The 14,142-nt window shown below is 38.4% G+C and overlaps 1 protein-coding gene across 1 annotated transcript in view; it reads right to left on the bottom strand.

The window, feature by feature from the left end:
- The window catches only part of LOC102445366 (gamma-aminobutyric acid type A receptor subunit alpha2), an 81,642-nt gene that overhangs the window by 20,615 nt on the left and 46,885 nt on the right, over positions 1–14,142 (bottom strand). The window contains exons 5-8 of the mRNA XM_006111926.4: positions 12,711–12,931; positions 10,972–11,054; positions 7,505–7,648; positions 6,269–6,421 (exon numbers count right to left, since the gene is read on the bottom strand). Of these exons, the coding sequence (XP_006111988.2) occupies positions 6,269–6,421; positions 7,505–7,648; positions 10,972–11,054; positions 12,711–12,931 (601 nt within the window). The remainder of the gene's footprint in view (positions 1–6,268; positions 6,422–7,504; positions 7,649–10,971; positions 11,055–12,710; positions 12,932–14,142) is intronic.

Here is a 14,142-nt window from a genome sequence, read left to right as displayed (position 1 = left end):
ATAATAAATATTCTCCAGGTCAAATACTCCCCTTATCTATACTTGTAGCCCCATCTCCAAGTCATTTCTGCACTTGCGCAGTGATTCTTTTCAAGAAGTGTAGCTGTAACAGAGATATTACAGGGCAGCAAAATGGAGTGGAAAGTAGCTTGCACTACTGCATATGCTGTAGGATGCTATAAATATTGAACCTTTTAAACATTTTCAGAAGCCCTGTATTAGCCCATAACCAATCTATACCTTAGTATTACATGCATGACCTAACAAAGGAAGCTCCAAATGAGAAATCAAATAAAAATAAAAATGACTATTGATGCATAGAAATGAGCATCAAATGGTCCCCAGCCATCTGTACAGCCTCCAAATACAGTCCAGCTGGCCTATATTACCTCTCCTATTCATTGTACAGGAGAGGACTCTCCAGTGCTCTAGAATTCAACTCATTTCACAATTTAATTTCTAGTACACATAAATACCTGAGGGTGCTCCCAATACATTGGAAACATGTGTAACTGCTCCAGTGAATAACACTAGCTGAGGTGTAAAAACATTATATGCAACTTCCTTTTCCATATGCTATTCACTTTGCCTTTTCTGAAGGCACTCAGGGTGGTGCTAGAGGAGTTTGTGGAGCTATGTAACCACAATATTTGCCTTAGTCTCTAGCTAGCCACCTCTTCCAGAGCAAAGATATGGTGCTGGATTAGCCACTGCCCAACGGAGAGGTCCTCAGCTTCTGCCACTCACTGGGCAGGGCAGGGAAAACGCCAGCATTCCCAGCACCAGCAGAAGCCATGGGATGGGGAAAGCCTTGCACAGCACTAGGGTTCTCAACTTTCTACTGGTGCAAATCCAAATAGCCTTGTCCTGTCCCCTGTGTTGCCACATCTCCGAAGCCCTACCCTTGCTCACTCCATCCCCACCCTCACTCACTTATTTTCACTGAGCTGGCTCAGGGGTTTACCATGAAGGGGTGTGAGGGCTCAGGCGTGGAGTGTGGACTCTGGGATGGAGCCAGTGATGAGGGGTTTGGGTGTGGGAGTGGGCTTCAGGCTGGGGGTGGAGTATGGGAGGGAATTGTAGGCTGAGGCAGGGGAATGGGGAGTAGAAAGGGGGACGAGACTGCAGGCTCTGGGGTGGATCTGGGGATAAGGGCTTTGGGGTGCAGAAGGAGGCTCCATCCACTGCAGCGATTCACTTATCAGAGCCAGCAAGATAGTATCATTGGTGTACTCAAGATCTCAAACCACAACAGTTCTCATCTCAACATTGTCTAAAACTGCCTTCAACCAACCAGTACCAATATGGAAAAACAAAGGTGGCAGAATGCAGCTTTGCCATGCTCCTTCAGATAGGGGAAACAATGCCACATGTGTGTCATTGCCTCTAATGCAAGCTTTCCATTCCATTTTAGAGCTTTTATACTAATGCCACTATTTTCCCCAGTGACAGCTTACCTTATCAGATTCTACACCCTTGTTTGATGCACTGAATTAAAGGTTTCATGGAAGTGCATAAATGTATGACTTATGACATTCATCCATCTCAAAAACTCTCTTAAGTTAAAGATCTGGTAATCACTGAAACAACCAAGTCTAAAGTCATTCTGGCCATTATCAGGAAATTGTGAAATCCCATTTCCTTATGAAGAGGCCTATTTTCAGTGTGCTATAATTCTAACATATTACACTATTCCTTTTAAAATAGGAGGTAAAACTACCGTTTCTTTTTTCCTTTATTTTTCTAAACTCGCTGGTGCAAAAAGATTCCACCAGTTTCTTCCATTTATTTTGGTCATATGCTCCTCTATTTAGGCTTCTGAGCATCATGGTGGATTTGGCTTTTTTCCTCTACTGTTCTATATGTTTCTCTAGATTGCCCTTTTTCTCTTTCCAGGTGGCATGCATATTATTGCCATGTTGGTGGCATCCTTAAAGCAGGTCTTACATATGTCCATCATCATCTTACAATGTTTGATGTTTTAGGTTGGTTTGTTCTTCCTAGAAGTTCTGATCTGGGAAGAAACTCTTTTCAACAGACTCTGAAAATCTTCCAAAGACATTTATTTTAGAACAAGCTGATCTCATCAATTTTCATGACTCTGCTCCATATATGACACCAAACATGATACCAGTGTTAAAGATTGACAGTTGTGTTATCAGTGCTAATTATGCTACTTTTCCATTTTTTTCATTTGAGATTTGTTCTTGACAACTAGGATGCGTCTAAACTATACCCCTCTTGCCGACAGAGGGATGTAGATTAGGCACATCGCTATTGCAAATGAAGCGGGGATTTAAATATCTCATGCTTCATTTGAATAGAAACGGCTGCTGCTTTTTCCCGATGCGGCACTTTGCCGGCAAAATCGGCTGTCTAGATGGGGATCAGTCGACAAGGAAAGCCTTTTCCGACCAATCACTTTTGCCTCATGCAATGAGGTTTACAGGATCAGTCGGAAAAGGCTTTCCTTGTCGACCGATCCCCCTCTAGACTGCCGCTTTTTGCCGACAAAGTGCCGCGTTGGCAAAAAGCGGCACCCATTTCTATTCAAATGAAGCGTGGGAGAGGGGTGTAGTTTAGACACACCCCTAGTGATTAGCTAGATTAGTATAAACTATTAATATCAAGATAGTAGATGACATCTATAGAATAGCAAAGAACAAATATTCTTACATAAACATAAAATATCTTAGATGCCTACATTTGAAAATGTTAACTAACTCCATATTAAACACCTAACTAAGTTGTCTTACTTTCAAAGGACAATAATGTTTTGCCTTTTATTCATAAACATGTTACTACTAAATCAACAAATCATGCTAGCGGAACATAAATGTAGTTCTGAATATATTTCATCCTAGGGTACTTAAACTATCTGAAGCAATCTCAGAAACACTAGTAATTAATCGACTTTGGAGAATTCATGGAAGATGGGTGAAGTCCAAGAAGACTGGCAAACATAGTACCTCTCTTTAAAATGAGGAACAAAGAGGACTCAATGAATTATAAATCAGTGAGTCTATCTTTGATACCTGGAAAGATAGTGGAATACAATATTAAAAATCAATTTGTAAGTACCTAGAGAATAACAGAGTAATAGCCAATATGAATTTGTCAAAAGCAAATCATGCCAAACCAACCTAATTCCCTTCTTTGGAGCATGTTACTGACTTAGTGGATAGGAAAGGAAATTGTAGGCATGATAGATCTTGATTTTAGTAAGGCTTTTGACAAAGCCCCACATGTTACCTGCCTAAAAAACCTAGAGAAATGTATTTAAGACAAAATTACTGTAAGGTGGGTGCACAACTAGTTGAAGAGCTGTAATCAAAGAGTATTCCTCAGTGGTATGCTATCAAACTGGTGGGACAGATCTAGAAGGGTTTTGCAAGGCTCTGATGCTATTTAATATTTTCATCAATGACTTGGATAACGGAGTGGAGAGTATACTTTTAACATTTGTGGATGGCACCAGGATGGCACTTTAGAGGGCAGGATTACAATTGAAAATTATCTTAATAAAGAGTAAAATCAGCAAGGTGAAATTCAACAAAGGTGGAAAACATTTAACTTAGGAAGGAACTACAAAATGAGGAATAACTGGCTAGGCAAGTGTACTGCTGAAAAAGATCTAGGGGTTACAGTGAATCACAACTGAATATGAATCAACAATGGGATGCAGCTGCAAAAATGGCTGATGTTCTAAGGTGTATTAACAAGAGCATAGATACATGGGCGCTAACGATTATCTCTACTTGGAACTGCCAAGGCCTCAGCTGGAGTACAGTGACCAATTCTGGGTGCCACATTTTAGCAACATGACCAATGAGGAGAGGTTAAAAAATTGGGTATGCTTAGATTTGAGGGGAAAATAAAGACTGTCATGTTCCCCCTCAATAGTCTTCAAATATGTTAAGGGGTGTTGTAAAGAAGACTGATCAATTGTTCTCCATGTCCATGGAAGGTAGGACAAGCAGCTGTAGCTGCAGTAAGGAAGTAGGTTAGTTTAATTATTTGGAAAACTTTTCAAACTACAAGAATAGATAAATACTGGAATAGACTTCCAAGGGAGATAATGGAATACTCATCACTGGAAGAATTAACAAATAGATTAGAAAACCCTATTCATGAATGTTCTAGATATACTTGGTCCTGTCACAGTACAGGGGACTGGACTAGATGATCTTGGGATTGTTGTGGGGTTTGATTTATTTTAGATCCAAGGGAAACCAGGACACTCCAAGGAGACTTAACTACTTTCTTATTTATTGCAAGCTTTAAGCAGTTAATACAATTGTTTAAGGTTTACAAGCCTTAAAAACAATTACTATACAATTTAAACCTTAAATACTAAACATTCTAAAGCAATTAATAGAAGGTTTACTATAATACCATAATAAAGCCTAGTTCATTTATGTAAACCCACTGGGGTACGGATTCGCTTCGACACAGAGCTTCCAGTGACTAGGGATACTTTATTAATGTTGCTAAGTTACTGCTATTACTAAGTAACACGTTAGAAATCATATGCAGAGCAAAAGCAGATAGGAGTTACGGGGCTTACGGCATGCTAACGTCCCTTCTACTATGGGAAGTTCTGTCCCCGTTGTCCTTGCTTCAAGGACCGCAGTGGATCTGGCTCCAGCTAAGGGAGGTCTGGGCACCCCCGAGGCCTGGGTCCTTGGTAAGACTTCCCATGCACAGGACCCACCAACGCCTTTGTACCCCAGGTGTTTACTGGGTGAACGCGTATGGGCTCAATGCCATTCTTGTCACTCTTATGAGCTGAATCAAACTTGTTTACTGCTTATATCCCAGCTCAAGTGCACGGGTTAAAGCTGATAAGGGCCAGCTGGTGTTTCAGGTTCCAGGCTGAAATATAGGGCTGGGAATTTCCATCCTCAGCTCTTGGATTTGTGGGCCCACTTATGGCTTCCACAGAGATCCCTTCCAGCCCCCCTTTGCTATGACCCTAAATCATGTAGTCTCTCTGTGCCTCAATTCCCTTTTTTGAAAGATTCTGTACTCGAGATCAATCCCTGTCTAAACAGCTGTTTTTCTTTCGAAATGCCCCGTTTCGAAAAACACCTTGGTTGCCATTATGCAAATGAAGTGCAGGAAATTTAAATCCCAGCTTCATTTGCAATTTCAAAGTGTCTAATTTACATCCCTTTTTTTGAGAAAAGGGATGTAGTTTAGACACAGCCTTAGATACTACAGTAACAGGAGGCATTTAAGTGTCTTAGATTAAGAGAACTCCTGAATCTTAGCTGCTGAATTCATTCACCACCTCCTTCATTGTGAATGCCATATCTTCCATCTATCTATCTTCCATCTATCCATCTAATTTGGCTGAAGGAGCAGGATTAAGCCCAGAAGCACATGTTCACTAGAAAAAGAACTACAGTTTGCACACTGCCATATTCTGAAATGATGTGAGGCTCTCATTCTGCTTAGGTATAAATAGAGCTAGACATACACATAAACCCCCACCCACACAAATACTTGTTAATAGTAGAGATAAAAATATTTCAAGCCAAAACTCAATATAAATTCAACTTTTAACTTTAGAACCTTATTTTAGTTTTCATGCAAATTATTCCCCCCAAAATGTCAAGGAAATACCTGCATGCCACTCTCATCTCCTGAAAAGCCTCAGAATTGTCAAGAGATCTGCAGCCTGCACCTGAGGGTTCTATGGACTAAAAACAGCAGCACTTTTACCCTTTCTATAATAAACTTGTTACCAATATCTTCTCTGCTTCAATTTTCTCTTCCTCCTGAGCACCCCTCATAGTCAGATATCGCTTTGTGGAACCACATACCTGCTCCCACTTCTTCAGGCACCTTATACAGAGTTCACAGACTTCTTCTGTGGTCAAAATAATCCTCCTGGGGCTCTGGGTTTATGCACAGAAAGTAAATTCCACATAAAACAAAGAAATGCTTTCTCAGGGTCTCCCCTGGCTTAGCAGGCCACCTCCAGCCCTTCCTAGCTAAAGTCTTTGAGCCAAATCTCAAGACTCTGCTCACTCCTGAAAGTCTCTACTCTCCTCAAGCACATATGCATGCTTGCCACTTTGGATTGATTTTTACAGGGCAGTCATCTGAATCATCAGGGTTGAATAGGCCCAGACCCTCTAGCCCCCATACTGGAAGCCACCCTAAAAAAGAACTAAGTGGGGTTCAGCTGGTATCAGAAATGGTTACTGACTGGTGCAGATGTTGCCTAATGCACATGCCATTTGTTCCTCAGAGTACTCACCAAAGACTGTCCTTGCAGGTACAGATTCTCTGTTCAGCCAGAATGACACTTGGGAGAGAATGACTGTCATGATGCAGGGGAGGTAAGTCTGAATCACAAAATAACCAATTTTTCTCTTTAAATGAAAATGGGCTGTCATTACTGTATATTCACCTAGTACATGAAAGAGAACAAACAAAAGACCCTGTAAAATGAGCTGTTAGCATCTGTAGACAATTCAGTTTCATGGCAATTAAAGGTAGCATGGTACGTCTATCTGAAACAAATATGCTGTAGATGCAATCTACAAAAGTACTGTAGGCAGAAAAATCCTGCTGAATGTAAATGGAATGTTTTACTTTATGGGGTGGATCCAACTATCACTGACCTCAAGGAAAGTTTAGCCGTGGGCAGGGCAAGCTTGAATCCAGGAAGTTTTTCACAACATGTTCTAGAAGTGATTTTTTATACAGATTAAAACTTTCTAAACTGGGACTTTCTGGTCCAGCAAAAGCCATGCGCTGGGAGACCCCACGTGCCTGGCAAGGCTGCCTGGCAGAGCTGGGAGCCGTGATAGGGGTGGCCTGGTGAGGGCCAGGAACCTCAGTAAGTATTGAAGCGGGGGGCAGAAATGATCTCCCCTGGTCCAGTAAAATCCCTCATCTGGACTGGTCAGGTCCCAAGGATGCCAGACCAGGGAGGTCCAACCTGTATTTACAAGGAAAAACTGCAATGACAAAGATCATAGGCTTCAATCTTGCATATCCATGTGCATGAGTGGATGTACAAAGCCCCACTGAAGTCAACACAGCTGCATGCATATGCAAGGGTCGGCTAAATGTAAGAGCTTGTGGAATAGCTATTGGTATAGGCTATTCTAATAATCTACTGCCCAGAAGAAAAAAAACAAATCACACCATGAATATATTAAAAATGGCATTTCCCATCTTTCACCTTAACCCAGGTTTTGGTTAGAAAGTTTAATAAACCCCCTTAATATTAGGTTTCATGATAACTCTATTGAAACAGAAACAGTGATAGGGAGCAGCTAACCTCCACTACCAGTTGCTATTTCACTAAGCACCCAGAATTAGTAAGGTGTTCCTACAGGCTGCTCATACTATACAATAATACTAAAATGCAGTAATCTTATTCCTGCCAATACTGGTTTTGGCAGGCTAATGACATTATACCATCAGCATCTTATGGTTTTTATTATAAAGCAAGTATCCTTTTCTTCCAATACAGTCTACTAACCTGTACTCGATTTAACGGTCTCCTTTCCAACAGTTTGACCTAGCAAATCATACTGATTCAATCTAGAACCATCCGGAGCAACTTGTACGGAATCAGATGCATTGTAAGTCCAAATGTAGGTCACTTCTGAAGTTGTGTATGCATCTATGGGAAACATTAAGAAAATATTTTGTCAGCATTTTAAAACAAAAAGTGTCTATGATTTACAGCCACCGGGCATACATAATTAAAGAGAATTACTTAATTATTTTACTAAAACTGTCATTGTAGTCTAAAACTGATAGGGCAAAATAATTTCCAAACTGCTTAAAAATAAGTATGCAAGTCTCATAGTATACCTTAGAACATAAGGGCATAAGAACATGCAGCAGAGGACTGTGTATTCTTAATTTTCATTGATCTAACCAACTGAACATGATTGCTCTTGAGTTGTAAGCAACATTTATTTCTAAACTGTTAAATTATTCATTGGGGATTGCTTATTAAATGTGCCCTAAAATCTGAATTGGAATGTGTATGATTTGTTATGTCAAGGACAAGTTAACTTTCTGGAAATTTGTTTCTTCCTATCTATGAGTTTGAAATGAGCGACAGGCATTTCCTGCTTGTTTGATATTCATATCTAAATATGGTGGAAGTGCCTACTACTGCAACAAGAGTCACTGTGCCCAGCTATCTCCGGGCCTGGTTTTTTCCTTTTTAAATTCTACTCCTTAACATGGCCCCTCTGAAATGCATGGGGCACAAAGTAAATTCCAGAGGATAGCAAAAAGGGAAAATACCCATGGTGCTCCTTGGCAAAGTGAAGGGACCCACGCTTGCTCCTTTAGAGAGGAGACAAATGAGCTATTCTAGACTCATTCAGGCACACTTGAAAGTTTTACTCTGCCTGGCGCAGGAAAGCTTAAAAAAGGGAACAGCACCATAGGAAGGTAGTGTGAACTGGAAGAAGATTACTATATCTCAGTAAGTTATGTTCTGTCAACATAACATCAACAGAACTCGGCAGTTTTGTCGACCGCAGTAAACCTCATTCTATGAGTTCTGTCGATAGAAGGCGTTATTGCATATACACTGTCCTTTGCATCTACACTCTCTTGTTGACAAAGCGGCTTGCTTTGTCGACAGAATTGGATGTAGTCTGGACACTCTTTATTGACAGAAGCTTTGTTGACTGCTGGCCACAAAGACAGATCGGCCAAGAGGGAGAGAGAGTCACAGGCCTCACTGCTGTTGAAACTGAATGGACAAGTTCAAAAGCAGGGTGCTCCAAGAGAAGAAGCTAGATGCACACCCTAAGTAAAGACTCCATATCTGATGATAAGCTAAGCTCCAAAAGGGTGACAGTAATGTTGAGCATTGAGTTCAGTGGAGCTATGCTGATTGATAACAGCTGAAGATTTGACCACAGGTGTAAACCACAGCTGTAAACCCTCAGCTGTAAACCCTCAGCTGGTCAGCTGTTTTTATAATTATTTATGGGGATTTTTTTTAACCTTGTTCTCTTTCCCTTGTTAAAATTAGAAAAATACATGGTACTCTAGAAATTATTTTAATGTTGAGAAATTAAACAATGAAAAAAATAAGAGTAAGAACAGGTGAGAAAGATGCAAAGTGGGCGTATGCAAAGGCATGCATGAGAATCTTCAGCAGTTCTTCATTATTGTGAGCTGCAGCCTGCAGGAAAAGTCAGCTTTTCAAAAGAAAAAAAATATTGTGATCAGGCTTCAATTCTTCTTCTTCCTATAGAACATGAAGATTGGGAGGATGCCAAATAAACAAAACAAGCACAAGCACTGTCATACAGACCAAAAAGCAGAAGAAACTCACTCAGTCTAACATACCCAATTCCAGCCAGATATATACCAAACATCTGTGTACAAATGAAGTACTGCTATACAGTGATAGCTTTGTCCAAGAAGGTATATCAGTGGATTTCTTTAATGTTTTGAGATTACCTCTAGCTTTATACTTTCCCTTTGGAATTCAGCCTTTCATAATACTTTGTCGGCAGATCAGTTCATTGTTATATAACTTACTATCTTCCTAGTACATATGGTAAATATGTATTGATTTGTACACCAAATCTTGGGTGTTCTTTCTGCACACAGATAACAGGAGCTGCAAAACCTGTATGTTATTTTTTTGTTGATTTTATGTAACACCTTTGGGGTACGTCTACATAGCAGCATTATTTCTGAATTGATGTAGCTGTTATCTGGTGTTATGTTTATGTGTTACATAGTTTGAGTTAAATTTGTATATACAGCAAAAGATGACTTCCGCAGGAAAGAAATTTGATTTATATTCAAAGTAGATTTTGTAACAGACGACCCCACTCAGTCTTCACCAGACACAACTCCTATTTGCATATTTTCTAGTTAAATAATGCCTGATAAAAATCTGTAGTCCCTTCTATTTCAGTGCAAAAAAGCTACCTACATCTCTCCAACTGGAGATTCCCCTAGCATGGAGATTATCCTAGAGGGCACAGACCTCGTGCAATCAATTCCTATGTCTTTCCCCTATACACTCCTGGGAAAGGGGACACATCAGAGGTATAGACAGAATATACAAGGCTATGACAATGCCCAGTTTATCAACAAAATTACCCCTTTGCTTATCACCTTGTAGAATGTGGGGTTTGTGTTGTTCTCTATTGGGCTATGACCAGTGTGAAATCTGCCAGAGAATCAGATAGCAGTAACCAACCCCTTGAAATTCACCTTTTCTTTTGCGCGTGGAAGTGAATTTGCTGCTCTCTCTTAGGAAAATAAGGGCAAGAGCATGGAAATATATAGAAAGAATATATATAATATTTAAAAATCCCCAACTACTATAAATCATAGGACTGATTCTGATCTCTCTTATAACAGAAGTAACACCACTAAAGTTTAGATATACTTGTATAAAACTGGTAGAAGTGAGATCAGGATCAGACCCTACATATTAAACTACAAAACATACACTGTAACTTTAATCTCAAGAAGTCGTCATTTGTTGCAGCCTTCATTAAGAATGAAACAACACATATTAAGTGAAGAAATGCAGTGCATTCTAAATTATTCAAGTTAGAACCTTTAGAAACTGCAGAGATATATTTTTGAATGTATGTCTTGGTTTAGAAGGCATTAGTTTACTTTGTATAAATACAATATTTGTATGTTTGTATATAGGTCTTGATTCACCACTGTATTATTGAAATCAATAGAATTACACTAGCATAAAACTGGAACAATGTATGGTAAATTATCCTCTCAACATTTTTAGTTAAAGCGACTTACAGTAATTTTTCGAATGCTTTACAAGATAGAATTCTGAAAAAGATCTCAGCATGTCAAAATACATAATACAGCATAACCTTCTGTGCCTACATAAACCTGGGCAATGACAACTTGTGAAACAAAGTGATGTTGAACCACAAGATATTCATTAGCCAACAGCTACATTCCTAGCTATGTACTCACAGCTGCCAAATTTCAATGGGCATGAATGAGCATCCATTGGAAAGTCCTCCAAGTGCATTGGACATTCAGCTTGGACTGTAAGCCTAAAAGGCAACAGAACACTATATGTTTAAGTCAGTGAACACGACAAAAAAATCAATTCCACAAAAATGAACAGAATTCATGCTGATTTAGGAGATGAAATTGCAGGGTTATATTAAACTAATTAAAATTCATATCACAGATTGCTTCTTTACTTTTGTGTGGTCCTTCAGAAGACATTGATTTATCACATCAAAAACTTACAGCTGACCTCAAAACTATGAGGAAAGGTAATTTAAATGAAAATATAAATTATATAACTATGAGGTGTTAAGAATAGTCATTTTCTTCTAATATTCAGAAGTACAGGCTGTATGGCTCCCAATAGTTTGTTGCAAAAGCATATAAAACAAATGTTTTGTCTAAGAAATGTGTTCCACAAGCATCTGAACATTTATTTGATGTCTTATGTGGAAAGTGAGGAAAAAATGCATCCATTTTCAAAAAATGGATCTTCTGATTCCTCAACTTCTACAATGCACACATCAATGCCAAAACAATAAAAACATGGAATGTCTTGACCAACATTCTTAACTCAAACTCAAAGATAAACAATCTTAAAATATTTAAAATAATTTATTTCAGATTTTTCATCTGAGTTGCTTTTTATTAAGCACTGAATTGCATGAATGGGCAGGCCCTGGTAGAGTCTATCCTTAGCTACAGTAAAAAATTAAAATAAGTAATCACAGACTGAAAACCAAAACTGTCTATATTAAGCATGCACCTTATTTTCTGAAGTGAAGTGCTTCATTTAGCTTTATTTTCTTAAGATTCATAGTTAGAAGTTAACGAGAAGTAATTTAAGACATGAATTTCACAGCTTCAAGAGCAACATACCTCTACTTAGTTGATTTACAATTGTACACAATTGCATGATTAACTTTATCTGGCAGCTATGTAACAGTTTACATTAGCGGCCTCCAATTTTTCTCTCTCTTCAAATGGAGTGGAAATGGCATTTTCTTTGATTTCTTTCACAAATTAAAGACAAGGTTCTGAATGGTTGAAATTTCAGTCAGTTAAGACTGACATGAATTCAAATATTGATTTGATCACAGTTGAAAATACTATAAATGGTGGTGGCATCAATTTAGTTCCTAGCAAACTTTTCTATGAATTTTCCAACGATCACATAATTCAATGTGAATAGCAGTCTATTTATCAAGACTCAGAATTGTAACTGCTTGGGAGTTATACAGCAAACCAGGACTAAGGTGAACTGTCAGAGCTATGTAGGAAGACTTTATATTACCTTACTGCTTTATGACTCATGATGTATGCCTTACTCTAGCTAGAGAGATGGAGTTCACTTTCACAACTGGAACAATTCATTAAATGTATTCAAAGAAAATAATTTAAAAGTAAGTAGGAGATTTCTGGCAATTGTTATACAATTACGGTTTTAAACTGCTCAGTACAAGTAATAGCATTGCTACAGAATATGAAAAAGCAAGAATATCTATGTAGATACACATTTTTTATGTTCCTAGTCAGTTGCAATGTGGTTTAATTTAATTAATTGTTCTGACCGAGAAAGTGGACTACATCTCTCCAACCAGAGTAAGGTATATAGCATGAGCCATAAAGTATTCATACTTTAGCAAATCCATGTAAATAAATATTGTGTATATAAATAGATTTAAAAAAAGATGTACCTCATGGTATACAAGAGAGTTCCATCATCCTGGATTCGTAGTAGTTTGTTTGGCATTGTCATGTTATGAGCTACTGACTTCTTCCCATTGTGAAAGAATGTGTCTGGAGTCCAGATTTTGCTAGCCATTAAGTTGTTCAGTCGCAGGATGTTCATTGGGCCTTTAAATTTTAACCTCTCATCTTTCCATTTTTGACGGAAGAAAACATCTATTGTGTACTCCTATAATGGAAAAGACATTCTTTTTGTCATAATGAACATCAGTCTGTTTTCCAAGCAGAGTACACTAAAATGCTTGTTCTATAAAATCTGTTAATAAAAGTACTTGAAGGGGAAGAATGGTCAATAACTGTAATGGTAGAATATTGAGATTCGTAAAGAGGAACTTAAGAGAAAGCATTAAGGATCTGTACTTGCCTTGGTAAGGTTACGTACAGTAATGCTCATTAACCTTAAATAGACATGCTATTTTATTATACATATGCCCTAAAGATTAGATGACTGTAGTCCAAATTTGTTTTCATAAACACTTTTTCATTTTGTTCTGAAGAATGGCGATCAGTACAAGCCAAATTAGAATGCAGTATTGCAGCAAATGCACTTGTAAAATGCACTTGTAAAAAGAAGCCAGTACTTCAGTAGCATTGAATGGCTATGTTTTGAGTCAAGCCAAGAAAAAAAACCATGTTCAGAATGAACAGGATATATCCAGGAATATTAATGTAAGAAAGATTATTCCCAAGGGGAAAAACAGTCATTAACAAGGCTGTTGAATAATTATGGGCTTTATTAGCATAAATGCATAGATAAGGAACAGTGAGCTATACTACTTCTTAGACATCTGATGAAGAAAAGGGGGCAGATTTGTCAGCTGAAATCCATGTCTGTGAAGGAGCTGATAGAAGGATGCCTTGGTGTTTAAGCTTGGAAGCAATTTGTGCTCAAAGAAGGAAGCTGTGGAAGGAGATTGATGTTCTACTTCCAGGTGAATGAATCACTAACGGCTATCCCACTATTCTGTAGACATTCTGAACACATCTTCGGGGTTGTTTATTGGTGTAGCTAAGAAAAATATTGATAAAAGTATGAGTTTATCAACCAAGTTAAAATTATGTGTGAAAGACCATCCCTCCAACCCCTCTGCAAAACCCCATGCAAATAGAGGAAACTCGCACACACCCTGATCCTGCAAACAGCTTTGTGCAGTAGAATCGTATGCCCACATAGACCTTCAATGGGACTCTCCTTTAGGGTCCATCTGCAAAGAGCTGCTTGTAAAATCAGGGCCTGATTTTATACAGCAAACAACAAAATTAGGTATACAAATATGCAAAAAGGAAATGAACAGAAAAAAAGAAAATTTCCACTTACAGATACTGTAAAAATAGCAATTAACTATTATCAGGCAGATATGCAAGTTTTAATTTAATGGC

This window comes from Pelodiscus sinensis, chromosome 5 (assembly GCF_049634645.1).
Source record: "Pelodiscus sinensis isolate JC-2024 chromosome 5, ASM4963464v1, whole genome shotgun sequence".
NCBI classification, from domain to species: Eukaryota; Metazoa; Chordata; order Testudines; family Trionychidae; genus Pelodiscus; species Pelodiscus sinensis.
This window is presented reverse-complemented; position numbering and strand designations above follow the sequence as displayed.